The 26,018-nt window shown below is 37.4% G+C and overlaps 1 protein-coding gene across 1 annotated transcript in view; it reads left to right on the plus strand.

The window, feature by feature from the left end:
• The window catches only part of edil3a (EGF like and discoidin domains 3a), a 54,671-nt gene that overhangs the window by 11,048 nt on the left and 17,605 nt on the right, over positions 1-26,018 (plus strand). The window contains exons 2-7 of the mRNA XM_077715629.1: positions 9,455-9,583; positions 16,292-16,405; positions 19,781-19,962; positions 22,193-22,348; positions 23,364-23,508; positions 24,327-24,511. Coding sequence (XP_077571755.1) covers positions 9,455-9,583; positions 16,292-16,405; positions 19,781-19,962; positions 22,193-22,348; positions 23,364-23,508; positions 24,327-24,511 — 911 coding nt within the window. The remainder of the gene's footprint in view (positions 1-9,454; positions 9,584-16,291; positions 16,406-19,780; positions 19,963-22,192; positions 22,349-23,363; positions 23,509-24,326; positions 24,512-26,018) is intronic.

Genomic DNA, 26,018 nt, shown 5'->3' on the forward strand with positions numbered 1-26,018 from the left:
TGATTGGGAGTGCGAATGGTCATTTGTCTCTCTGTGTTCCCCACGGCTGACTTGTGACGGGTCTAGGGTGTAGTCTGCCTTTTTGCCCGAAGTCCAGTTGCCCCTTGCAATCCTTATGAGGGTACGGAAGATGAATGAAAGAATAATCATTTTGGCAAGCCTCAAGTCCCTGCCAGATTTTTATGTTCTAGTAAAACATTGTGATGATCACTGATTCAAAATGGATAGATGAGATGTTCATGCTACAGGGTTGATAAAAAAGTAAAATGATTAGCGTGCTTCATATACTTAGTGAGAGAACAACATCAACAATGTCTTTTTTATTATTGGTGATATTTTTTTTGTGTGAGTCATTTGAGAGTCATCCTCCCACTCCAAACAAAGAAGATTTAATGTTAATAAGCAGTGCAATGATGGAACAAACACCTTTCAGGGTGACATTATGTGGGAGATGGATGTGCACTGAGCATCTGCCGGGGAAGTTTTTGTGTGTTTCTTCTGGAGATTGGCTGCAATATGGCACATTCGAACACGTTACCATATGTGAGCTGTTTCACAAATACTCAATAGTAGCAAACAGATTTATAGGCAACGTGGGTTTCTGAGTAATAAATCCCATGAAAAAAAACATAACTGTTCATGAGTGAAAATAGAAAACATAACATTTTATTCAGTACAATGGTAAAACTATGTCTGAGTGTAATTGCTGGGAAAGTTAAAGTAAAACCAGTTACCCAATTGTCATGAGAATTAAGTAGATTGTATACATTGTTTACATGCCCTTTTTTGTATTTTTTTTTGTTATAGCTACACAATGACTCAATTGTTCAATTGAAAAAAAAGAATTACATTTGATCAAATGTGATGATTATAGTATTTACACGTTAACCACTCGGTTCCCAGGACATTGGTTATGTGCTTTCTTGTTTATTTTTCAGTTCATGACTTAAGAATTTCTTTTGAAGATATAATATCATTTAGATTCATCTAAAAAAATGATTTTTACGTGTAAGTAGTTTATTTGTCACTAGGGTGATCACAGAAAAACCAATAAACAAAACAAAGAATATCTCTGTACAGCTACACGTGAGATGTGATCTGATGTTTTTCAATGAGATTTGATTTTAGACTCGGTCGACGACAAAAAACATTCTGCCTCATTTGGCTTAGATGTCGCTTAGAAATTTGTGCAACTTTGACAAGTTTTACTCCCTTAGATTCGGAACAAGAGCAATTTGACAGACACAAACAGGATTTGTCAGCCCCAGTGAGTGCTGTCACAGCCAGCAGCATTAGCAGTGACAGCTGAATGCCAGTCTTCATGCTACACTGCTAAATGGGGATACAATCTATTATTTGGATTGTATTAACTTTGCACTCTAGTTACTTCCCATAAAAGTGCAAGTGGTGTGCTTCACTTAGTCTGTGTGTCAAGTGAACATCTACATGACTACTACTATCCATTAATCAGTAAAGGATTTATCACTTTTCTGATATTATCTTGAAACCTTGAACTGCAATTTCTCTGAAAGGCGTATCAAGGGTTCATAGCCAGTTCACATCTTTACTGAATTACTGAACATTATGTTAATTCAACTTGATCACTTTCAGATTTGTCTTTAGACATTTTCAAATTCACGCTCAAATGAAGAAGAAAATACAGTCTTCTGGATATTCACTTGAAAGCACAACGACTGTGGACAAAGCTTTTCAACTCCGTTCTGACCTTACACGCCTTTTCTGTTGTTTTATTACATTCGGGGACCCTGGTTACCTGGACGTCACAACTCTAAAGGGAGAGGTGGAAACACAAGTAATATAGTTGAACATGGTTATCTATATGTGTTGAGTCTTAAGCAAAGTATTTTTAATGGCAACACCACGCATATTCTTCATTGCAAGCAAATGTATAATAATATGAAATAAAAACCCTGAGTCACTATAGAAATTAGCCATCTGAGTAGTACACACAATGACTTTTTTATTCAAATATTTGTTTACTTAGACTGTACAATCAGCAAGTGTAGACTGTACAAACTACTATTTTAATACTTTGTACACAAAGTATATTTTTTTATTGATGGGTGTACAGGTCAGAAAAGGATCACAGTTTCCTTTTTTATACCTCGATTCAAAAATAAAACGAAGCAAAAATAAATTCAGGTGTGTTTGTGGAGGGAGCCATAAAAAACTGACTTGGTTGGGTTCCTCAAGAACAGGAGTTGGGCACCCCTGTCTTAGAGTTTCTACAAATGTTTGTGACATTGATGACTGTCAAAGTCCAATGATGATCTGCAAATGTACCATGGATCTAATTTGTCAGGTTTTGTACACATTAGCTGATGCACGCTTACCTTCCTTCCTATCTACACTGAACACCTTGGAGAACATATTAGCACCACACTGGACTGACGGGTCTGTCCAATTTAGATTAAGGATGCTATGACCGCCTTCTGGCTTACACTTAGATTCAACCGGTATGTCTCAAACGCTTATCATCCTTCACTCTAGTCATCCTTTTGAGAACCAAATCTTTTCATTTTAATAAATTGTCATCTTTGCCGCACTTCTAGTATATATAAACGTAATTTATGTTGACATATAAAATAGAGTCCGGCCCAGTGCACAGAGTAGTTAGCGCGTAATTTTCACAATTCTGAGGTTAAGGGTTCGATCCCAAGTGGATCCTCGCTGAGTGAAGTTCTGGTTCTCGGTGGGTTTTCTTCTTGTACTCCAGTTTCCTCCCACATTCCAGAAACATGCATGGAAGGCTGGTTGAAAATTCTAAATTGGCCCTAGGTATAAGTGTGAGCTTGAATGGTTGTCCGTCTTCTCGTGCCCTACAATTAGCTGGCCATCAATTCAATGTTCCCCACCTGATGCCCATAAATAGCTGGAATAGGCTCCAACACCCCCATGACTCATGTGAGGATAAGTGGTTCAGAAAATGAATGAATGAATAGTTATTTGGAGACTGTATCATTAGCGCTGTTATTCGTTGGAGATAATTGGTAGACTTCCATGATGCAACATTAGAGCACTGTTTAGTTTCATGCGGCTTACAATAAGAGCTTTTTTAAAAATCTTTTTTTTCCCTTTTCTTTGGCATGCTTTTTTTTTCTTTCAACTACTTAAACACCCCATCAGTGACAATAATCTTGTCTTTCATCCTATTTGTCAGACTCCCTAGTTCCTTCACATTTGCGTCCATATTTTTGGCCCATTTTGGAGCAATTTTACAAGTAATGATGGAGATAAAGGTCTGTAGTAATCATTGTAGACGAGCCAAATCTCAGGCACTGAGCTGGAGTGTAGCCCAGCTAGTCAGCGGGCACTAGCCTGCGGGCTTGTGCGCCACAGGGGTTAATCTGACATTGGTCCAGAATGATTGATACATATTAGTTCAAGGCTTCCAACCTGGGCATAGGATAATTTGCTTGGAGTAAGTGGGGGGTTTGCAGGTTGGCAGATGGCATAATCTACCAAGAAACAGGTGTGTGGCCTCCTTTTTGAAACTTTGCGTAGTCTCAGGTTTCACGCAAACTGTTAGTACCCATATGTGAGTGCATATTGCAATTATTGTTGGCTCAGTAGTATTCATATCGCTGCATACTGTGCCATAGCTGAGTTGCTTCATGCCCCCCTTCCACCTTTCAGTTTCTGCTGTAGCAGATGGTGAGAAACCAATTTCAGCAGGTGGGAGATTTTTTGCCTAATAAACTGATTTCCATTGATTGGAGTCTTTGTGCATGTGGAACTGCCTCTGATGGCAAATTGTTAAATCGAGGTCAAGCTTAGTTCTTGTCTCAGATTATCTTAATGTGTCATGTATTCACCTTTTTTAACCAATTTAGGACTTTAAAGATATGTTTTCAGTGATGTTTGAAGCTTTATTGACTAATATTGGAGTTTTAGGAATGAGGGTGAAAAGGAAAACTAACAAGTCCATTAACAAGTGCACAATATATAAGTTACCTCTTGCCTGAAACAGTGTGGTAGGTAGTGCCTTCACATGGTCCATCTCAGGCGGTCACGAGGCTGTGCAAAGTGCCAGGGGTTTCATAGATGACTGTGATAGGTTGCGCCTATTAGCCAAGGGGATTCATGGTCATAACCCTACCTAAACGTGCACTGTTTTGGACTATGATTCCACTCTGTCTCTGGGCCAGGTCTGACGGCCACAAGAGCGAGCTTTGCACACATACAGAGGCCCAAAATACAGGGTAATAGGAAGGGCCATACTTATTCGTCCAATGACATAAATGCATATCAATAATAAATATATCAGCTTCAAAATGTGTTTGTGTTAATGCTGATATTACATCCATATTTTTCTTGATATTCTTCTGCTTTTCATTGATTACTATTTAGAATATTATAATATAATATGAAACATCAAATATTGCTTTGTTTCTTTAAACTTTTTGGAAATAATAATTATAAATGCATTCGTCGCTTGATCTATTAGTTTAACATGTTTTTGACAATTGCCATGATTAAAAGCGCTACAATATTGCGAATCAGCGTTTTTCCTTGAAATGAATGAAAATACTGTTAATTAATGCATTCATTATATTTTGCTTCAGAAAAAACACATTCATAATATAATTAATAAGATTGTAAAGAATTAAAAGTGCATAACGATGACTACAATACATTAAAGCTCCTTTAGGTCCGTAGGATTTGGCCACCGGGTGTCAGTAAAAATATATTCACCAAACCGACAAAGAAGAATGTCACTAGACTCCTTTAAGAACTTTATACACAGAAAAAAAACATCAAATTTACGTAATTTATCCAGAAATTGCATTCTGTAGTTGGTAGCAAAGTATTGAATACTACAGGCAACCTCAAAAACGTTCCAGCTTTCATTTGCCAGGACAGAATGAGAACAGCAGGAGAAACAATTATCAGACTTCGTATCGACCCAAATTAGGTGTGACTTGTGACCACTGACCTGGAACTGGACTTGAGCAGAAAATGGAACAGTATGATGAGGAAAGTCACACATGAGACCACACAGCTTGTCATTGTTCATGACACAATTTTGCATAGTGTCATGAGGGCTCTAATCTTCATATTATCACACCCTTGTCTAGGTGAAGAGTTTGTTAGAATGCATTGTTTGTTTGTTCCTTTCAGCTCTTTGTACTAGCTGTATAGAGTACACGAGCCTCATCTCCCACATTCAAACCACAATCACATTTGCATTGAAATTCGGGGACAGAAAATGTGCGTAGTCAGCTAAACGTGGCAATATTTCACATTTCATTTTGTTGTCAATCTTGCGCAAAGCAATTGATAAATCACCTCTTTTTCATCTTGCTGAGGAACTTTTAGAATGCCTGCTCACCGTATTTCCAATAGAAAATTCCATTTTCTTTCACCTACTTTAAATTTGGGTGTAAGAATCAGAGGAAAATGGCTTTGCCAAATGTGATGTGTGGATACAATGGGAACAAATGTCCCTCACCTTTCAGAAGAGGTCACAATTATTGAATTCAGTGTGATATCTGAATGCAGTCTAATTTTGCCGAAACAGAATGTCCCTATCAAACATTAAACCCATTTTGTGTTCAATAGACCGAGATTACAAAAGGCAGTCATCTTTAATTATGTATCAAGGGCCTCCACTTTTCAAATATCTAAACTCTTCAAGTTTCAATGCAGAGTAATTTATCACATGCTCTCATGTGTACTTTTGCTTCAAGTGTCTTACATAAAATGTCAGTAAGAGTCGAACATCAAATGAAAACCTATTAAAGAAGAACACAAGATGTGTCATATAACCCATATTCAGTTTTAAAGATGGTATAGATTTATACAAAATATAAATATAAAGTGGCATATCTTACTCTTCCGGTGGCAATTTCCAGGCGTGAGGAGAAGTTTGGACTGTCACGGGATGCACCTGAATTGTACCCTCGATCTACGTGAGGCAGACATGCTCACCACTCTAACATAATGCAGCCCTTCTTGACTTTTAAGGTGTTTAATTTTAATAACCCTAAGAGAAAGTTTTTAATTTGAGAGAACAAAAGTTCTGCATTAAAAATTAATTCAGGAATAAGTTTAACACAAGTTTTCCCATGTTTTCTGTTGCTTTTATATTTGTAAGTATGTTTTGTGTGTGTTGTATTTTAAGTATAGTAACACTTTCATTTAGGAAGACAATATAATGTAATATAGAGATGTGCATGGGTTGCTGCAGCTTACAATATTATAAGTCTAGGTACCTAAAGAAAAATGCTGGGAACCACTGCATTACATACAGTGATACTTTTCTGTCTATATGCATGCACTTGTTTTACTCTGTGGGAAATAATAATTTGAAATTATTTTCACAAAAAAACAATGTTTTAAATAAAACATTTAAAATAAGAATCAAAAAGTATTAAATCATATAAAACATTTCTTGAAGTTTTTGCCTCTAGGTGTGCTCCAGAATTGCAAATAGAGATTTAAAACAGGTTGTTTGTTTTCATTTTGATACCCCTGCCATTTTTGTGCAATAATTTCATTTAATGTTTTTATTTTTAATGCCACTTATCATAATACATATCTTTATTTTTTGCTAAATATGTGGATGCAAGTCTTTTCTTTTTGTTGGCATTAACAAAATAATGTGAGGAGGGAAGATTGTGATAGTGTGTCTTTTTTTATTCAAACAATTAAAAAACATTATATTGTGATATAGAATAGCCAATGTCGTGGCAGAGGATTTTTCATATATCGCACACAACTAATAACAAGCAGTATGTTGAAATCAATCTAACCCATCGTCCCTACTTCCTCTTTATGGGCGGATTCTTATTAGATTGGGGAGTAAAAATTCTGTTAGTCGCAATCAGAATCAAAAAAGAAACACCTTGTTTGAAGGAGACCTTTAAGGGTTGTGATGTGACATTTTGGTGACATTTAGTCTCTGACAAGACTTCCGGAAAGATGTCGATCTTCTATGTGGCCCCTAGGCTTTCATTATTGTTTGACATATTCCCAGGCATTTTTTCACTGCATGCTTCCTAATCCGTTCAACTCTAAGAGCATTTGTCTGACTTTGTCAAATGCTGATTGCCTGAAATGGTGAAAGCGGGATGGGAGGCTTTCTGCAGCCCCTCTTGGGAGTACTTGATGTAATTTTGGTGATTTGGTCCCAATGTTGATCAGTGTAGGCGAAAGATGGATTCAGTGACCAAAAGCTTGTGAAGCGCAGAGACCCGTCTATAAAGATAGGCGGGGTTAAACAAGATTTGACACAATTAGGTCATGTCACATTTGGTTGTGACTGGGTCGCCTGTGAATTCACAGTTGAGTAGCTCTGATGTACGCATAATTGTAAATTGCACCCAATTATGCCTTGTAATACGTGGTGTATTCTCTTTTTATGGGGTAACAAGGTGGACAATGGGCTGCAAATCCACCTGTATCAGTTACAATCTCACAGTGGAACTATGTTACATTGATTTATTCATTTTCCGTACTGCTTATGATTGGTGGTATTACCAGTGAAACTGAAGCTATGTTTAGATATCTTTGTTTGTGTAGCATTAGATTAAATACATTGCTAGTGCATTTGATCCACTGGGTCCAGAATTTGACCTAATTCAAAGGGTTCATGGGAAATCAGCCAGCCACTCAGTAATACCAAGTCTGACCTCTCTGCGACCCGATGCAATAGTGTAAATATGCAGGATTTAGAAGAGGGATTTTAGTAATCGAGGCTCTGTAATTCTTTAAAACATAATTCACATTCTATCACATTTCATAGTCGATTCTTCTCTACAAATAATATTACCATACATGAAACAAATGAATATGCTCATTTTCAGTTTTTCTCTCTCCAAATTTATTGCAAAAACAAATGGCTAAAAGGTGCATTTACCTCTGTACAAGGAAATCGGAGCAGCTAGAGAAAACCCACACAGGCCCGTAGAGAACATGCAAACCCCACACATGGAGGTCAAAACCGGGTATTGAACCATGGATCTCAGAACGATGATGCAGACGTGTTAACCACTCAAACTGGGCCACTTCTGTTTGAGCGTATTTTAGTTGTGCCACTTGTGTTCATTTAAAATGTATATATATATATATATCTTTTTTAAACACAGGGAAAAATGCAAATGAGCTCAATCCTCCAGGGGATTTGAAATACATTCATTTATTTTCTTAACCGCTTATTCTCACAAGGGTCGCAAGGGAGTTGAAGCCTATCGCAGACAACTACGGGCACCAGGCGAGAGATACGCTGAATCGGTGGTCAGCCAATCGCAGGGCACAAGGAGACGGACAGCCATATACTGAGCGCTCATACTCCTACTTAGGGTGTTAGACCAGTCCACCATGCATGCTTTTGGGATCGAGTACCAGGAGAAAACCCACACAAGCCCTAGGAGAACATAAAAAACTCCAAACAGTGAGTACCAACGTGGAATCGAACCCTCGGCCTCAGAACTGTGTGGCCGACGTGCTAAATACACTTTCCGACGTGCTAATAAATAAATCCACCGTGCAGTCAAAATACAGTACATTTCTATTTTAAATTCTCTTGATGTAACAACATATAAAGTATTTATATAATGAAAAAAATACCCTTTTTATTGTGGTGTGATGGAAACAGTGGGCCAACTTAGCTTTATGATACTGATTTACAAGATCAATAACACGCATACCATTTTTATACTTAGCCTATTATCTTCTTCCTTAAATCCCCTGAGGCTTGTAGTATTATCTGTTTTTCTTTGATGCCGTAGGCAATGCTGCCATGCTTTGGGCCAATGGCAAAGAAAATTGTCCTGGTAAAATACACTCGCAAATGTATGGAGCCCCTCTGGGAATGTGTTCATGCTTTATGTGAAATGAGCGGTGCCTTGTTCTGAGTTCTGTTATGTGTGCATTTAGCATTTTTCGTCTTGACCAGACTACCAGTATAACATTTTTCTCTACTTAGATGCATGTGGTCTAAAAAATGGCTGCTTTTAAATTTATAATCAGATTATTTGGTAAAAGTTTGTTCAAATTCCTAAATTCCTGAATGGTCACGAAATATCAGGAAAAAACTTGAGAACATTGCATTATTTTTTTTTCACAATCCCCAAATTCACAAGTTTTTTTTGTGATGCTTCTGTTTTTACATCAAAAATAGTCTCAGGCACACTGTGTTTTGTGTGATTTAACTCGATAATTAATAATCAAAATTACTTTTTTTACAGTTGGAGTGCATAGCATCCGGGTTAGGTACTATATATATGCGCAGAATCGGAGTATTTTTTTTTCGTACTCCCAATGAAGTCGTCGGATACTAATATTGTTATTGGTGCAACAGTCTTATAGTATGTTAAGGAAATTTACATCCACATGCCAGTTCTGTAACTTTTGTGACTTGATTACCTTTTAAATACTACTATACATTTTTACTGAATCATCAAACTAATTCCCATCTTGTGTGTTTTAGGGCCTTGCCACCCAAACCCTTGCCACAACAGAGGGTCTTGTGAGATCAGTGAGACCTACAGGGGTGACACCTTCATTGGTTATGTCTGCAAGTGTCCTATTGGCTTCAGTGGAATTCACTGCCAGCATAGTAAGTTACACCCCACTGGGAAAAAGACTCACTCTTTGTCAGTGTTTCTGTAACATGTTAATTTACAAGGTTCTTCATACTCCAACTCATGACCCGTTTCACTAATGAGCTATTACAGCTAATACCAACTATTACTTGTACAACTGCTATCAGATGAGCTGTTTGCTCACGTGTAATCGTGTCTTATTAAAAGACATGACACAAAGGGAAATGGAACATATCAGCCTATTGGCGTATCGTGTTATTATATTTGTCGACAGCCAAAACTGTGCAATGCTGGCAAATTTTCTTGGCGTAATTCAGTTATTGTTTCCTTTTAAGCCCTCAGGCCTATGGAAAGCTGATTTGAAATGGGCTGAACGAACCAACGCCTGCCAATTTCCCTCACAGTCATTAATGCGAGAAAATGAGGGAGCGGGAGAAAGGTAGATTGACAATTATTCATTTAGAGATACAGATAATTAAATCTATGGGACTTGAGCAATTAAATGATAAACCAAAATAAATAACTCTTACTTCAGAATGGCAGTCAAACTTATTGGTGAGGAAAAATATTGTCTCAAGACTAAAAGTTGACATGGCATACTAACTAAAATAAACAAAACTCCATTCCAATTTAATCAATCACAGTGGTCATTATTACGCCCAAAGCAATGTTTTAAGTATCATGTCTGGTATATTAGTACTGTTGTTGTCAAAACTATCGAAGTATCCATACTGTAATGTTTAATCTGGATACGACTTGATCGCAAAAGTGTTGATACTCAGTTATTTGTATACTGGCTTTTGTTTTATAATATTTTTTTAATTATAGGTTTACCATACAACTGTCATCTTACTGGCTGGGCTATACGAAAACCAATGTACCCATACAGGCTCTCTTTTGCTAGATCATTTAGAGGAGGCTTCAGCTTGCCCATAACATTGTTCGGTTAGAAAAAAAATAGCGATGACTCAATTGCAATCCAAAGCCTGAAATAGACAGAATATAGGCAGACATCCACACAGAAAATATTCATATGATTTCTTGTCCTGCTTCTCATTGTGCACAATACATGGATTTTTTTTAATAAATAATTGAACCACCGACTGATGATGTTTTGGTTCACTCGCCTGACTTCGGTACAGGCAGGCTCGATTCCCAAAGGTGGTGGTATGGTTATGAGTGTGATTGGTTCTCTGGTTCTCTGTGCGCCCTACTGCTGACTGTGTAGTGTGCCTTTCCCACAATGTCAGCTGTGATAGGCTCCAGCAACCCCTGCCACCCTTGCGAGGATACCCGGTACGGAAAATAAATGAATTAATGAAAATAATTGAACCAGCATTCTTCTTCCTCGTTTTGGCTCCTTATTCCCCTGCATTTTTTAAAATCATTCATCCCCCAGTGAGCCGCACTTATTGCGTGTGTTATATTTTAGCTGACATAACTGAAAATGACAGACTTCTATTGAATTTAATAACGTTTTTATTAAGAGTTGGTGTCCAAAAGAGTTTAATATTGATGAGCTCAAAATTAAGATGCTTTAGATGAGCAAACTCACAATTACTTTATTAATTCATTTCTTTCCTGACCTTGTCTTTGAACTCTCCCTCTTTACTATCTGGAAAATGAGCACATGTGGAAGTACATTGAATGGTTTAAGGGCAAAGATTAAGATGCATGCTTCCTATAGAATATAGACACTTTGATGTTAGCACTAAAAAGTTAATTGGATTGGACTTCTATCCCTGTCGCTGCCATTTCAAAGTTTAAATTATATTCTTCAAGTATACGAACAAACATTTTAGAATACAGTTAAAACAAGCTTTAAACAATAAGTATCATGTGTTTCTCTTTTTAGGAAAAAACACAGTCAGCTCTTAAATAAAAGAAACTATTCCAAAAGGTTAAATAATATCAATTTCAGGGGCTCAAACAAAAGTGGCTCTTAAGACTTTGGACCTACCTTGTTTCCTTGGTTTCCTTTAATAGCAAACACATTATGTAGACATACTCTATTTTCACATTAATAGGGCACACTTCAGAGTCTAAAATTTTCAATAAAATGAATGGTCGCTCAATGGATGATATAACAGAGAAGAAGGATCCCCAAGCCACTTCTAATATTAAACAATGCTTAATGGCTTAGCATGGATATTGATATGAATATATACAACATACGTTTAATGTTTTTATATGCAAACTATGTAAAACTTGAAAGAAAGCCAATCTTCCAACAATGCACTGAGCATTGCCAATGAAATAAACAAGCATACATTTGAGAAGAACAGGAAAATCCACACAGCTTGACGAAAGGTCGTATATGATCTGTGGCAAGGGAATTGATTAAAAGTCATTTCGCAGAGAAGATTTAAGTCAGACCAATTGTCCTGTGGCAAGAGCTGCGATAAGGGCTGTCAATGAACAAAATACGTTGTCTGTCTGTCTCATGTGTACCACATTTCGTCCTTATCAGTTCTGTCCAACAAACAGTGAACGACAAAAGTCTGTACTCAGCACCTGCCATCATAAAGACAACCATCAGCAATCCGGGTGGCACTTTCCATTTCTTTTGTTCAACAGACCACTGCTATTTGAACATGTTGTGGTAAGAGCAGAAAAAAACAATGTACTATATTCTGTTTCATTTGTCCTTGATAAACTGAGACCACGCACACTTAAAATGATGTGACACCCCAGGAAAAGTGAGGCAGTTTCTATTTTGACCTTGTGACAGTTAATGACGACATTTGACTCATTTTCCAATATCTGTGTGCTTACTCATGACACCACATTGTCACAAAGGATGAATGACTACAGAAGTAATAAAAAGAGTCATATAACGGCCAAACTTTAATATGGGATGACCACTTCAACTGGCAAAAACGCATGTAATGAAACTGTGCTACAATATTAAATGTCATACCTTTTTTATTTGCAGATTTCAGATTATCATCTCCTCATTGCCAGCCATTGAAAATGATGGATTTTTCTTTGAAATAGACATGCAATTCATTCAGAATGGGAGGACTTACTGTGAATGCTCATCTTTTAATGGCATTGACAAAGCTAGACATCAGTTCATCAGTTAAAAGTCATTTTAAGTAAACCGGACTTCAGTTAAGTACTTTGAACTCAGTAACTGATGGTGCATTGGTTCTTTTACCTGACTTCAATGCGGGAAGCGCTGGATCGACCCCAATGGGTGGCAATTTGATTGTGTGTGGGAGTGGTCGTTTTTCTTTATTTGTGTTTTAACATTGACTGCTGATCAGTTTAGGGTGTAGTCTGCTTTTCGTCTAAAGTCAGCTGGGATAAGCTCTAACACCCCATAATTCAACTACCTCAACTAATCTGACAACGATGATTTTACAAATAAGTTAGGAAAACTGAAAATTAAAGGTAAGAGAAGTTTTTAGTGAATAACCTGGAATGTCTACTGAATGTAAAATCATATTCATGACTAACAGGGAGGTTTACTTCTTAGTCAAATGAGTTTACCTAATTTGAGTAGCACTAATAAATCCAAAATGTGGATATTTTAGCATGTACAAATATATTGAGATAATGGACACTAAAATAGGCACAGACACAAAACAACATTAGAGCACATTTGGAAAAGCAGAAGAGGTTCCAATTATACTTCTTGACTATGTGTGACTCATTCATTCAGAGCTTCATAAAGCCACTTTTACAAGCAAGATGAGTAATGCACGTATTGCGGATAACGTTCAAAGGTGTGAAATTGGATTTTGCTCTAGAGCAAAATCATAAGGCCAGGTAATCCAGATAGACGAAATAGTTTCAAAACACAAGCTTTATTTGATTCATGTGGAACTAGTAGTATGTGAGTCTAATGACATCAGCATTAAAAGTGGCCAGTCAGCTAAAATGTGGGGTTACTTTCTATTTTCCTTTCTCCTGGACTGACCACCAGTCAATCAGTGGTGAAGTTTTCCCTCTGAAATTTGGAAATTCTTTTTTTCCTCTCAGATACTCACCCTATTTAAAATCGTATTCTCTATTAAACCTTTCTTAAAGGCCTTTGGAGTGCAGCTGTGAATAACTCCCCTGTAGACTAATCCCACTTCAAAACGAGGAATACACCCGTCTTAATCCTGCCTCCACAGTTTAATGCATCATCATATCCCTAGAAGCACATGGGGCATGACAACACTCCCTTCCATATGAAGCGTTATTTTAAAATTTCAAGAAAACACATATTGTAGTGCGTAGTGGCCAAAAAGAATGGTAGGTAATTTTCTTTAACTTATTACTCCCCATTTTACATTGATTAAAACAGGTTTGCACATTGATGGCAAAACTATGCTCATCTATGATTTTACTTTGAAATAGTAATAACGTGTGGAAATTTTTTCTTGCAATTTTAATTGCTTTAATTGCTTGGTTTACTGTTTTGAAAAAGACAATCAGGGAGGGCCAGCTTTGAATGTTCATCTTTCAATGCCCTCACTCTAAAAATAGATTTGTCGCCTAATACTGTGAAACACACAACTTTGATAAAAGGTACAGTCATTGTTTTTTGTTGTTGTGATTTTTTAATGAAATATAAAATTGTCCTCCAGCAAAGACAGAAGAATTTTGATCTGAAATGTGAGCAAATCATTTACCTCCACATTAATAACCTACTCAAAAAAGTGGAGGAGAGAAGTACTCTCGATGGTAAGGAAATAAATGAGCATGTAGGATTTGCCTCCCGATGGAGGAGCACATATTAATCAAAGGTGGTAAGAGAAGAAGCTTCTTTATGAGCAGCTAGAGACATATTTCTGCTATTTAACTGCTATTTCTGCCTCAATTACATGCATCAAGGCTAGCATTATATTTCTGGTTAGTTTCATTCAGTAGTGTTGCAATCACTTTTTACAAGTAGTCAAAGTGTTTGCGTTTACTGATTCATACTTAGCCAATGCAGAATTCATTTTATGCCTTTTATGTGAACTCCATATAAAAGAGACTGAATGACCTTCATTGCAAGCCATAAAATTATAAAACGACTTATTTCATATAATTCCCCATTATTTTTTATAACGGTTGATATACAGTACATAAATTACACATAGTCTAGCATTCAAACAAAGTAAATTATGGGTTATCTGTTTTTATATCTAATTTTAATGAATTCATGTCATTATCTAAACAATCACAATCCGTTCTGAAGTGAATCCAACATTTGACTGCCGGAATTGAGCTTATGTATGTATTTTGCTGATGCTATATTGTTTTACTTACTATAACAATGCCATCTATATACCAATCTTTAAATATTTAGAGGTATTGTTCTATAATGACTTGTGTAAACTGGAAGACAGATTTCTTCTCTTCACATGTTGGAAGTAGGACCAGGCTCCATTGAGGTCATTGTGGCCCTGTAGGAAGGTCACCACTGACCATATCACTGTAGACCTGAAGGTGTAATTCATTTCCCTCGACACAGCACAGCCAATTTACGCTCTTAGTTCCCGACACATAGCAATATTCATCGCCCCATTATTGTCCAGTGGAGAGAGTTTTTGGAGAATAATGGGAGCTGAGTCAAAGAAAGAGACATTCCAGTGAACTGATGAGAGCTGTTACAGTCAGACGGGAAACCCTGGGACTCACATGGTGTTTGCAGCTGGTCCATGTGTTTTCCCTCAAATTATAACCTTGACCAAACCATTGTTTCCAGGCAAAGATCGTGTATGATTTACAAACTAGGTAAAACTGAAAACCATTCTAATGAAAAAAAAAATCTGCTTGACTTGGTTATTTTACTGATCAGTGGATGAGTGTCTTTCTTCTGATCTGTATAGATTGTAGCACTTTCTGTCATGCTGTCACTTTCAGCCTGTCGCTATTTTATCATTCACTGCATTTACTACATTCCTTGAGGCAATTATCCGCCCACATCTGATTGTGTTGTCGTGGTCCTGATCTCCTTGGGGGCTTATGACTGCTCATAAAATGGCAATAAATGGTACTCAGAGGACCCGGTCGTCACCCAGCTTCTCTTTGTTGTGTGTTGGGCTCCAGGCTATTTTTGTAGCTTGCCCATCACCTCCATATTTGAACCTGGCAATAAAAACACATCTGTGTTATCAACTTAAAGCATAACTGCAATATTGTTCAGTGCTTTGGTGTAAAAATTCTCTCACCCCACGGTTTTGCACTTTTTTTCTTCATTTTACTTCGACATACATATGGTGACAGCCTATAGAAAATCAATACTGCACACTATTGTAAAAATAGTTTGTGTCATGAATGTGTACTACGTGAAAATGGAACCTTTGGTTTTGGTTTTGTCTGAAACAGAGGGTTACAAGTATGATTTTTCTGTTTGCTTTGTAATTTTGATCCTGCGTTCATCCATATTATTTTTTTAAATGCTCATATTTGTTATGACCTTGGGTACAGGTGCCTTAACAATCTGCGAGGAGGGATTAAATTAATTCAAATCATTTGAGTCACGGTGGTTGTGGTTGTTCCAATTAGATCGACTGAAATGCCAAGTATAAATTACTCCGGAGAGAAATACATGATTTGGCCGTTATTCTATTTTTGTTGTTGTACTAAATGTAATTATACATCGTTTTGACACATGCACTGGTATGCATTAGTTTGGTCGAACTACCTAATTTGCATACCTACTGGAGCTTTCATTCATTTTAATTTAAATGTAAATGTTTTTAATGCTAATCTGTTGTTTTGTTTGTTTTTGTTTTCAGATATTAATGAATGCGAAAGGGAACCATGCAAGAATGGGGGCCTTTGCACAGATCTTGTTGCAAACTACTCCTGCGAATGCCCTGGGGAGTACATGGGGAGGCATTGTCAACACAGTATGTACCAGCTTTATTTACTTCACACAACAGCAAATAATGCAAGATCCCACTCAAGTTTCTTTTAAAATGTGTTCACTTTATAATGAAATGTAATTATAAAACTAAAACGGTGAGGGGGAAAAATACATAAAAGAATATATGCAAACAGCATGTGTTTTAAAATAGATTTAGCCCCCAAGCATAAAATAAATAGAATATGTTCAAACATAACAACACTCAAGACTCACAAGAATTCTTTTTTTTTTGTTTTACTAAAGTTCTAGCCCTTGGCTCTACACAGAGTAGAGTGAGCTTCGGTCTTATCACAAGTGCTTTCCTCTTTTACAAAATGCTCAGTTGCTCAAAAGGAACTTTGTATGTTTATCATGCTTCTTCTAAGGATTTTGCCTGCTCACTCTAGGAGCAGATTAGGATTAATGTTCCAGTCGACTCGGAGACGTTGAGCTTCGGCTGTATTGTGACTCGCAAATGTATTCATCAGCCTTTCTATCTCACTGGATGTCGATGGTACACAGAAAGCATTCCTAGCCTATTTTGCACATGTTGCTTGTCTGGAGGAAAAGATATGATGGTACCGTATAATACTGTGCATTGAGCTTTCCTCTACGGGTTACATTTCACTCTTATATCACTGTGCTAGCAAATATGTGAGCAAAATCTAATATCTTATGTTAATGGTGTGGCAATTAGTCTTTTTTCTAGTGGATACAGGGCAAATGTGCTAAAAATCTTTTCCATAGGAAATAATCTGATGTCATGGCAGCCCAGCGGATGAGTGGTTTGTGCGTCAACCTCATAGTGGAGGACCTGGGTTCAAATCCATCTCGGTCTACCTGTGTGCTGTTTGCACGTTCAGATATGCATGGGTTTTCTCCAGGTACTCCGGTTTCCTCCCACATTTCTAGGACATGCAAGGTTGGCTGATTGGGCACCTTAAATTGACCCTAGGTATGAGTGTGAGTGTGAATGGTTGTCCATCTCATCGTGCCCTGCGATTGGCTGGCCACCGGTTCAGCGTGTCCTTGGACGAGAACTATTTGTATAACCATGCTGCTGCCACTTTTAAGATCTACAATCCAAAAACAGGTGTTTTTCATCAAGTCTTATGTGCCACATGTTGAATCATCTGTAGGTACCTGCTTCCTGGTAGATATGGTTATTATTATTTAATTAATCTCCCCATCTGCTGTACACTCATTAGCATTGCATTGCTAATTTATTTAAGCTGTAGGTAGCGCGTGTGTGAGATGGATTCAGCTGTCACAGCATGGTTGGGCTGCCATTAGTGATGGTGGCTGTCATAGGGCTGATGTATGCTCAGGGGCCAGCAGGCCAAGGCTCAGGGGCTGGCTGCCTCTACTGCTCTGATAGACGGCTGGCAGGCAGATCATTAAGAGTGGCCACTCATGTCTGCTAGGTGGAAGGTAAAGACCACGGCTTTACAACAGTGTGTTGTTGTTTCAAGGCTACAATGTCAAAATGGATACAAAAGTACAGGAACAATATTGAAATAGAAAAAAAACAAATTATATTGTTATTTGTAAACTATTTTATTATTGAATGCATATATATATATATATATATATATATATATATATATATATATATATATATATATATATATATATCTATATATATATATATATATATATATATATATATATATATATATATATATATATATATATATATATATATATATATATATATATATATATAGGATAACCGTTTATTAATTAATACACACATAGTTTTAACAGTTGAAAGACAGTTACTGCATACATGCATTTACATGAATTTACATTTCCTGTTTTTGTTTTGGTACGTGTGTGCACTGCAGTCTTATGTAGAAGACTGATGAGAAAATAACTGCTTTTTTAATATTACAGTAGCATTCCATCAGCAAGCTGTTGAAGCTTTAGAAAAATCACCATCTTGTGAAGGGGACTTGATTACAAATTTAGTGAAATGAATTTCAAATCGGGCAGCACAAAGTGTTTGATTCGAAGATCAAGGATTTAATCCTTGGCTCTAGCCTTCCATTGTGTATTTTGCATTTTCTCCCCTCTTCCGTATACACCATACAGCTATTCCCTGGTCCTTTGTCCCTTTTGGTTTCTCCATTCAGTGCTCCTGGACATTTGCAAAAAAGACATTGCTGGCCCTATGTTGCTTTTTAAGCCTATTGCTTTAGCAGCTGGGTCATTTTGCCCTCGCATACTTCTGTGGCAAATTCTTTTCCAAGCTCTTAAAGCAAGATCCCTCATAGTATACAAACCAGATTTGGATGCTTTTGTGTCAGCTCTGGTAATTAAATGTGACGACACCCTTGTGAAGACCACGTGCTAAGGTTGCTTTTCCTCTGGGTTGTCACACTAACAACATGGCTGACTTTGGGTACTAATGTTGTTGGTAGCATCTTAACCCTAATTTGTTGACATTTTGTTTGGTCCTTCATACCATTGTGGCCAATATACCAAATTGTTTTAAAAAGCATTGTCTTAAATAGTTTTCCCCTCAATTTAAAGATTAGAATACCCAGAATACCCCATATTATGTCGTTTATAAGAAATTCTAAGGATGATTCCGCTCATTAAGCTTTATACGTTACTTTTATTTCTACATCTTGAAATGAAAATATTAAAACTCTAGTGTAACCAAAGATTTAATCAGAGCATCTAAATCGGAGTGCATTTGTGTCAGACTAAAAGACCTGTGTACAACACATTGGAAGTTCAATAAGATTTGACTGGGATGGCTGGCAGCCTTTCTCATTAGAAACTAATTTCATATGTAGTGCAGTCGATGGCAGCCAAAGAGTTAATAATCCACTCTGAAATGCACTTTAACACCATGTATGGTTATTAGATCTACGCTCTGCATTCTATTGATCCATCGCCCACGGCCGTTTAAACCAAGGTACAATTCTTAAATTGAGCAAAATAGGGAGGCAAGAAAGCTGCTTTAACCACATGGATCAATATTTTGTTCCGGGAAGCCGTATCTTGCATGCACTTGCATGCTGTAGCATAAAAATACATGTCTATGAAAGCCTGACAAGCTGGTTAATGATGGCACTGATGCTGACACGAAAGGATAGACTCATTGCCTGATTACTGTTTACACAAACTTAGTGAAACAAAGTCAAACCAAAAATTGCAGTTCTACATGTTGCCTTTTGTTTTGCTAAGAAACTAAGATAAGAATAAAAAGTAAGCTGGACATTTCTAAATAAATCACTTGTTGGTTCTATCCAACAGAGAGTACAGAAACTTGTCTTTAGAATATTAAAAATATGATCTTGTGTGACTCCATTACATGTTTTGTACTTTCTTCATTATGACAAATGGTCTTCTGTGCATCTTCCCTCAGGATGTTCTGGACCATTAGGCATGGAAGGTGGCATAATCTCCAACCAGCAGATAACAGCCTCCTCCACCCACCGGGCTTTATTTGGCTTGCAGAAGTGGTACCCATACTTTGCACGCCTTAACAAGAAAGGTCTGGTGAACGCATGGACTGCAGCTGAAAACGACCGATGGCCATGGATTCAGGTAAAGAAACATCACTTGGCTGGCCAACTGCAGAGTCCAGTCAAGTCCAGTAATCAATAAGTCAACAAAAAAAAACAGTTTGATTGCTAGCGTTAAAAAAGAAGCATTTATCTAGTTTGTGTTTTTTTTAAGTATAAAACCCAGATTAATAAAACATTAATTCCCTTATCATCTTTAAATAATGAGATTAAACCAATTGATGATAAAAATACATTTTTTTAGCCACTGTACTCTGTACAAACTGGAAGATTTTAATTGAAGAAATTAGGCTATTTTGAGATACTTTGATTGTAACTTCCAATTTTTTGACAGTGGCATTAGACCTGACCTGTACTGTCAAGAACAATATGATGCCTGTATTAAATTGACCCCAGAACTGTAAGGCTCATCACATGGCCGCCCAGTTGCCAGAATATATAAAATTATAACTGTGAAAGAATGATTAAAAAGCAAACATAGAAAGAGGGAAGGCACAAGTAAAGGTTGAAGGGAACAAGGCATGAAACATTGAGGCAGTTTGTTTGGCTTTAATGATGTCATGAGGGATGTTTAGCAGGATGCTTTAGGCATTGTGTGCTTCTACATGTGGATTCAAATAATTGGGACTTGAGGACAGTAACTTCAGTGTTTTTTGTTTTTTCTTGCCTCGCAATTTTATTTTTTACATCATTTGTTGTCTGTAATGTGACAAGTAATATTTGCAAATGACAACCTTGTCAGATTATGATGGCTAGCAGAACGTCTTTTTCTGGTGCAGTAAGTTTCTTTGGGAGCTAGTCGGTGGAGCTTTTTCTGCTGAACCTCAACAAATGAATAACAAACACAACAGACTTTGAATAATACATCACAGCATGGCCTATAGGCTTGCGTGCATTGTATTTGTTTATGTTGGTTCATGCACTTGTTTCTCTACAACTACAAGTGACTTCTCCTAAAAGTAGCTCACACATAAAAATGCATCTGAACACTCTAGGGAAATATACTGCAAGTCTGACCAATATCAGCAAAATGCGGGCCCACTGTTGGAACCGGTAATGAAAAAGTCTAAATCACCTGTGAAATTTCATGCATAATTGAAAAAGTTAAGTCATTTGGCTGCATTGCAGGTGCTCTACATCAAGCGCCTGCGCCATCAATGCTATTGAAAGATAAGCATTCACAACTAGTCCTCCTAGTTTGAATGAATTGAACGGCCACCATTGTCAATGGTACGCAATTTATATAACCATAGATAGTCATACATTTGTGGTTATGTACATAATTATTTATATTTATTTCAGAAATTTAGTGGTACCTCTACGTCTACATGAATGCTTCTACCTACAAAACATTCAGTTTACGAAAATCCTCGATAGGAACCACAAGAGTAGGAATTCAAAGTTAGTGTCCACAAGAAGAAAATTCCCTACTACTTGAATGGTGACCTGAAAGGCTCTAAGCCTTAAATAATGACTGATTGAATTATTTGAAGACATGAGAAACAAAAATACAGGCCTTTTAGGTTAATTGTTCCTCACTGTGAGGACTTTACTTAAAACTAGGTCATAACATGCAAGTTTTTATACCATCGTCTCAGCAAGATGCTTCCAAGGATTCCTTACGGAAACAAATATATACATCACGATTAGTGTCAGAAACTCAGAGGTGTGTTTCTGAGTACTCATTAAAAATGTGAAGGATCACCCTAATTACCTTGGCAGTGGCCTTTTAGTAAGAGAGCTTCTAATTAGTGAAAGAAGAATATCTCTCTGTGGAGGGGACTAGAGAAGAGAAATGCTCTGAATGGGAGAGTGTGTGTCACTGCAGCTTTGCAACTTAAAGTGGTGTCCTTGTATATAATTAACTCTGTAGGTTGTTTTAAGTTTCTAGGAAGGAAAAGAGTATTATTGAATCTGGGCTGCAAGGCTAACCCTAAAACTGCAAGAATTTAACACAATAAATAAATAAATGCCATTGAGCTGCTATGGTGTTAAATATCATTACTGAATATGATTGTGGGTTTTTTTTTGTGTCAGCAGTCTACAAAAGATATGGTAAATTGGGGGCGGAAGGGAAGATTGATTAAATGTTCTGATCACAGAAAATATGGACGGCCCTGATGAGAAATTCACTGAGCTGAATTGATTCCCATGACTGCCATTTGCACGCTAAACACGCATTCTAGTCCCTGTGAAGTCTGTCATTTCTGACATTTGCATGATTTTCTTTTTTTTACCTGTCGTTTTCACAGATCAACTTACAGAGGCAAATGAGAGTCACGGGCCTAATTACACAAGGTGCCAAGCGAATTGGCAGCCCAGAGTATGTCAAGTCATACAAAGTGGCTTACAGTGAGGATGGAAAGACATGGAGAACTTACAAAGTCAAGGGCAAAGATGAAGACATGGTGAGAAACACATACAGTGCGTACAAAACACTGGCATAGCATAGACATCCCCGTATAGTATCACTTGTGTAAGAGGTTGTCCTCTCAGTCAAGGGCAGGGCAGAGGACAAGCCGAAATGGCTCTTTAATTAGCTTGCCCACACACTGCTTATCTTGCCCTTAACTCCTTCACTTTTATGATTCCTTTATAGAATTTTTTTTATACTATTTGGGGATGAACAGACTCCAAACAGGTCACAAAACACTCTGTCATTGCTGACAGTACACAACCCCTGTCCTCCATCAGGCCATGCTCTGGAAAACTCCGACCTCCAAGTTTTCAAATGAAAACTTCCGTGATAAAAATATGGACTATGTCTCGCATGGCAATGTTCTTAACAATATGTTATCATGAAAAAAAAACATTTAGAGGGAGCTGTGAAAGAAAGAAGTGAAAAGTATGTACAGTTTGTTATAATATGATGTTTCGTAAGCAAATTGGATCTTTCATTCCAAGTAAATTTCCATTCAATGCAAGTCATCGAAACAAGGCCATGACAAAAAATATTCTTAATTGCTGTGCGCTTTCAGGGTTCAGTCTGACAAAATAGACCATATTCTAGCTGTGTTGAAGGGAAATATTATAATACACTATCAGATATGTTGTATATTCCTAGCGAATGTGATGCCTGACTATAGTATGAGCCATTTTACGGTTCATGAATCCGTCGATAAAGGAGTGTGGTCATATCGCGGACCAGTTAGTTGGAACAATTCAAAATGAATAGTTATACAATTGGAGCACTAATTTAAAACAAATCACTGTTCTTATGAATTACCGGCTCAAATAGTGCGGGAAATTGTCTATTTTCACTGTACTTGAAGCTCATTGACCTTGAAGATGAGCAATTTCCTGTGTGGTGAATAGACACAGGAGACTTGGTGCCGGATAGACTGCAACATTATGGTTATACTAATCTGTTCCAGCACTCTGTTCACCTCTTTATGCTATTTGTTATTTCACTCCCTGCAATAGATTTTTAGAGGAAACATCGATAACAACGCTCCCTCAGCCAACTCCTTTACCCCACCTGTGGAAGCCCAGTTTGTGCGTATTTATCCCCAGGTGTGCAGAAGGCACTGTACTCTCCGAATGGAATTGCTTGGATGTGAGGTAACAGGTGAGCTAATTGAGCATTTAATCAGAAATGTATTGAGTTTTGACTTTGCAGACTGGCGGCGAGTGGTTAGCACGTCGGCTTCACAGTATGGTACCTGGGTTCAGGTCGGTCCACTTGTGTGTAGTTTGCATGTTCTCCCTGGGCCAAAGACATGCATGGTAGGCTGATTGGACACTCTCAATTGCCCTTTAAATGTATACACATATATACAAATCACACTTGCTCTAGGTGCTTGTTAAACATGCCAAATGTATTTGCTAGGAGCTGGTTGTGGGTAATGTTTATTCTATGTTTGGCCAGTGTTAAATACCGTTCCGGAAATACAACTAAATAATTGACAGCAGATTAAATGTCTTAAAACTATCTTTCTTTAATTGACCCTAAAAAAAACCTACTAATTTAAGATATAGTTATACATTTTCCCAACTGCTTATCTTAACTAGAGACGGACGGACACCCGTTCACGCTCATACTCATACTTAGGGCCAATTTAGAGTGTTCAACTAGCATGCACTGCATGTTCTTAAAATTGTCACAATAGTATATTCATCAGAGGCGTGTCAAGCAGAATGCTAGAAGATTTCAAAAGAAAATAAGGAAATTTATTTACTATGTTTTGGGAGATTTTGTAACTTGTATCTTTTTTTCATATATTGGAACAGTCATTATCATATCACATATCAGAGTGTTTCATAACCTGAAAATTTCATATTCAGTGGCATTCTTAAGTAGTGGTCCTAGTATATGGTATTATTTCACCCATACACACGGTACAATGAGGAATGAGAAAATAAGAGTCTGCTTTTTCTTGCCACCAGGTTGCTCAGAACCAATGGGGATGAAGTCTGGCCACGTTCAAGACTACCAGGTCACGGCTTCCACCGTCTTTAGGACGCTCAACATGGACATGTTCACATGGGAACCTGGAAAAGCCCGGTTGGATAAGCAGGGCAAGGTGAATGCTTGGACTGCAGGCCGTAGTGACCAGTCACAGTGGCTGCAGGTAAGCAATGACCTTAACTGATTGTGAAACTGAAGTGTCTGAATGATATTGCAACACAATGTTTGCGGTTTGGTGTTGTAAACAGGCCCTTCATCTTTAGCTCAGATGTTTTATCTCCATCAAATAATTCAATTTATTTCATGACCCAGGTGAACTATTTTAGCCGGTGATTTCCATTGAAGAAAATTAGACCAGTCCATTGTATGATTCCTGACAGTTGCAAGACGTCGTGTATAGGATTGTTTGTTGCTCTTAATTCTTTTTAAAAAAGCTTTTTTCCCCCTTGACGTCAGTCCCCTGCTCCTCGTTCACTCTGTAAAAGTGATTGCACAGAGGGATTGGCAATGTGGATCATCCTCCCAGGGAATTGAAGATCAGAGTGATTTCTTTGATTTATTGGCCTTTCTGCTGTACCCGCGGCTCCATGCATACACCCTGCCCATGGATGACACTGTTTTGTAGTCACACAGACTTATCTGGACGTTATTAGATTGGTTGGGCTCTTGTCAGATATGTGTTTGATTACACTCAAAGCTTTTTGTTAAGGGTTGAAGTGATGGAAGGCTCTGTGCCGGTGATGACGGGTACTTAGACTGGCCCCGTCCTGATGAGGGAGCTTGGCTGAACAAAATAGAATGGTGTGGGTAAAGGAAAACTTGTTTCATATTACATGCTGTGCCTGCAGGAATCTTTAGACGCTATATAGTTGCACTGAGAAAATCGATGCACACTGACAAGCGCCCTTTTTGTGCAGAAATACACCGTAGCAGGCTTACAAAGAGGAAACATTCACAATAATGTTGGGGCTATCGCATTGAAACTTCTTCTGTTATTGAACCTGTCTAATCAACTAGTTATCACTGCTATATGTATTCATCCCATCTGTTATCTGTGTTTTGCTATCGTGACATATAATTGATTCTTAGCCACACTTCGAAATGAGTTTAGACCTCACAAATTAATGAAATATATCATCCTTAACGACAAGTTAAGTACTCCTATTAATCAAGACACCCAATTTGTTTCATGCTGTGAGCTATGGGACAACTGTGCAGATAGCAAATATCAAATCAGACTCTTGATGTATTTAATTTTACTGTTGAAAGACAATTTTACAGGATTTTTCTATGATATTTTTTAATGTGGCAGTAATTTGCATAATTGATATCATTTGGTAAATCAAATATAGAATATAGAAACATAAAATCTAAAAATATAGTATAAAAAACGTCTTCAAGCTGTATTAAAGCGGTATGCTGTGTTTGTGCTCAAACAAACATTATGATATGATCTATTGTGATTACGCCAAGGAGATAGGAGGTCAAATGTTCACAAGAGACTTTATTATTTTAAAGTTGGTAAAAAAGAGACACAGAGAGACAAATGACCATCCCAATCATACCGTCACCAGTGTCTGCCTGCACCGAAGTCAGAAGAGTGAACCTCTGCGAGGCAGCTCATCTTTAGTTGTCAGAGTTCATTTATGTTAATATGAGAACAGAGCTAA

Source organism: Stigmatopora nigra, chromosome 4 (assembly GCF_051989575.1).
Source record: "Stigmatopora nigra isolate UIUO_SnigA chromosome 4, RoL_Snig_1.1, whole genome shotgun sequence".
NCBI lineage: Eukaryota > Metazoa > Chordata > Actinopteri > Syngnathiformes > Syngnathidae > Stigmatopora > Stigmatopora nigra.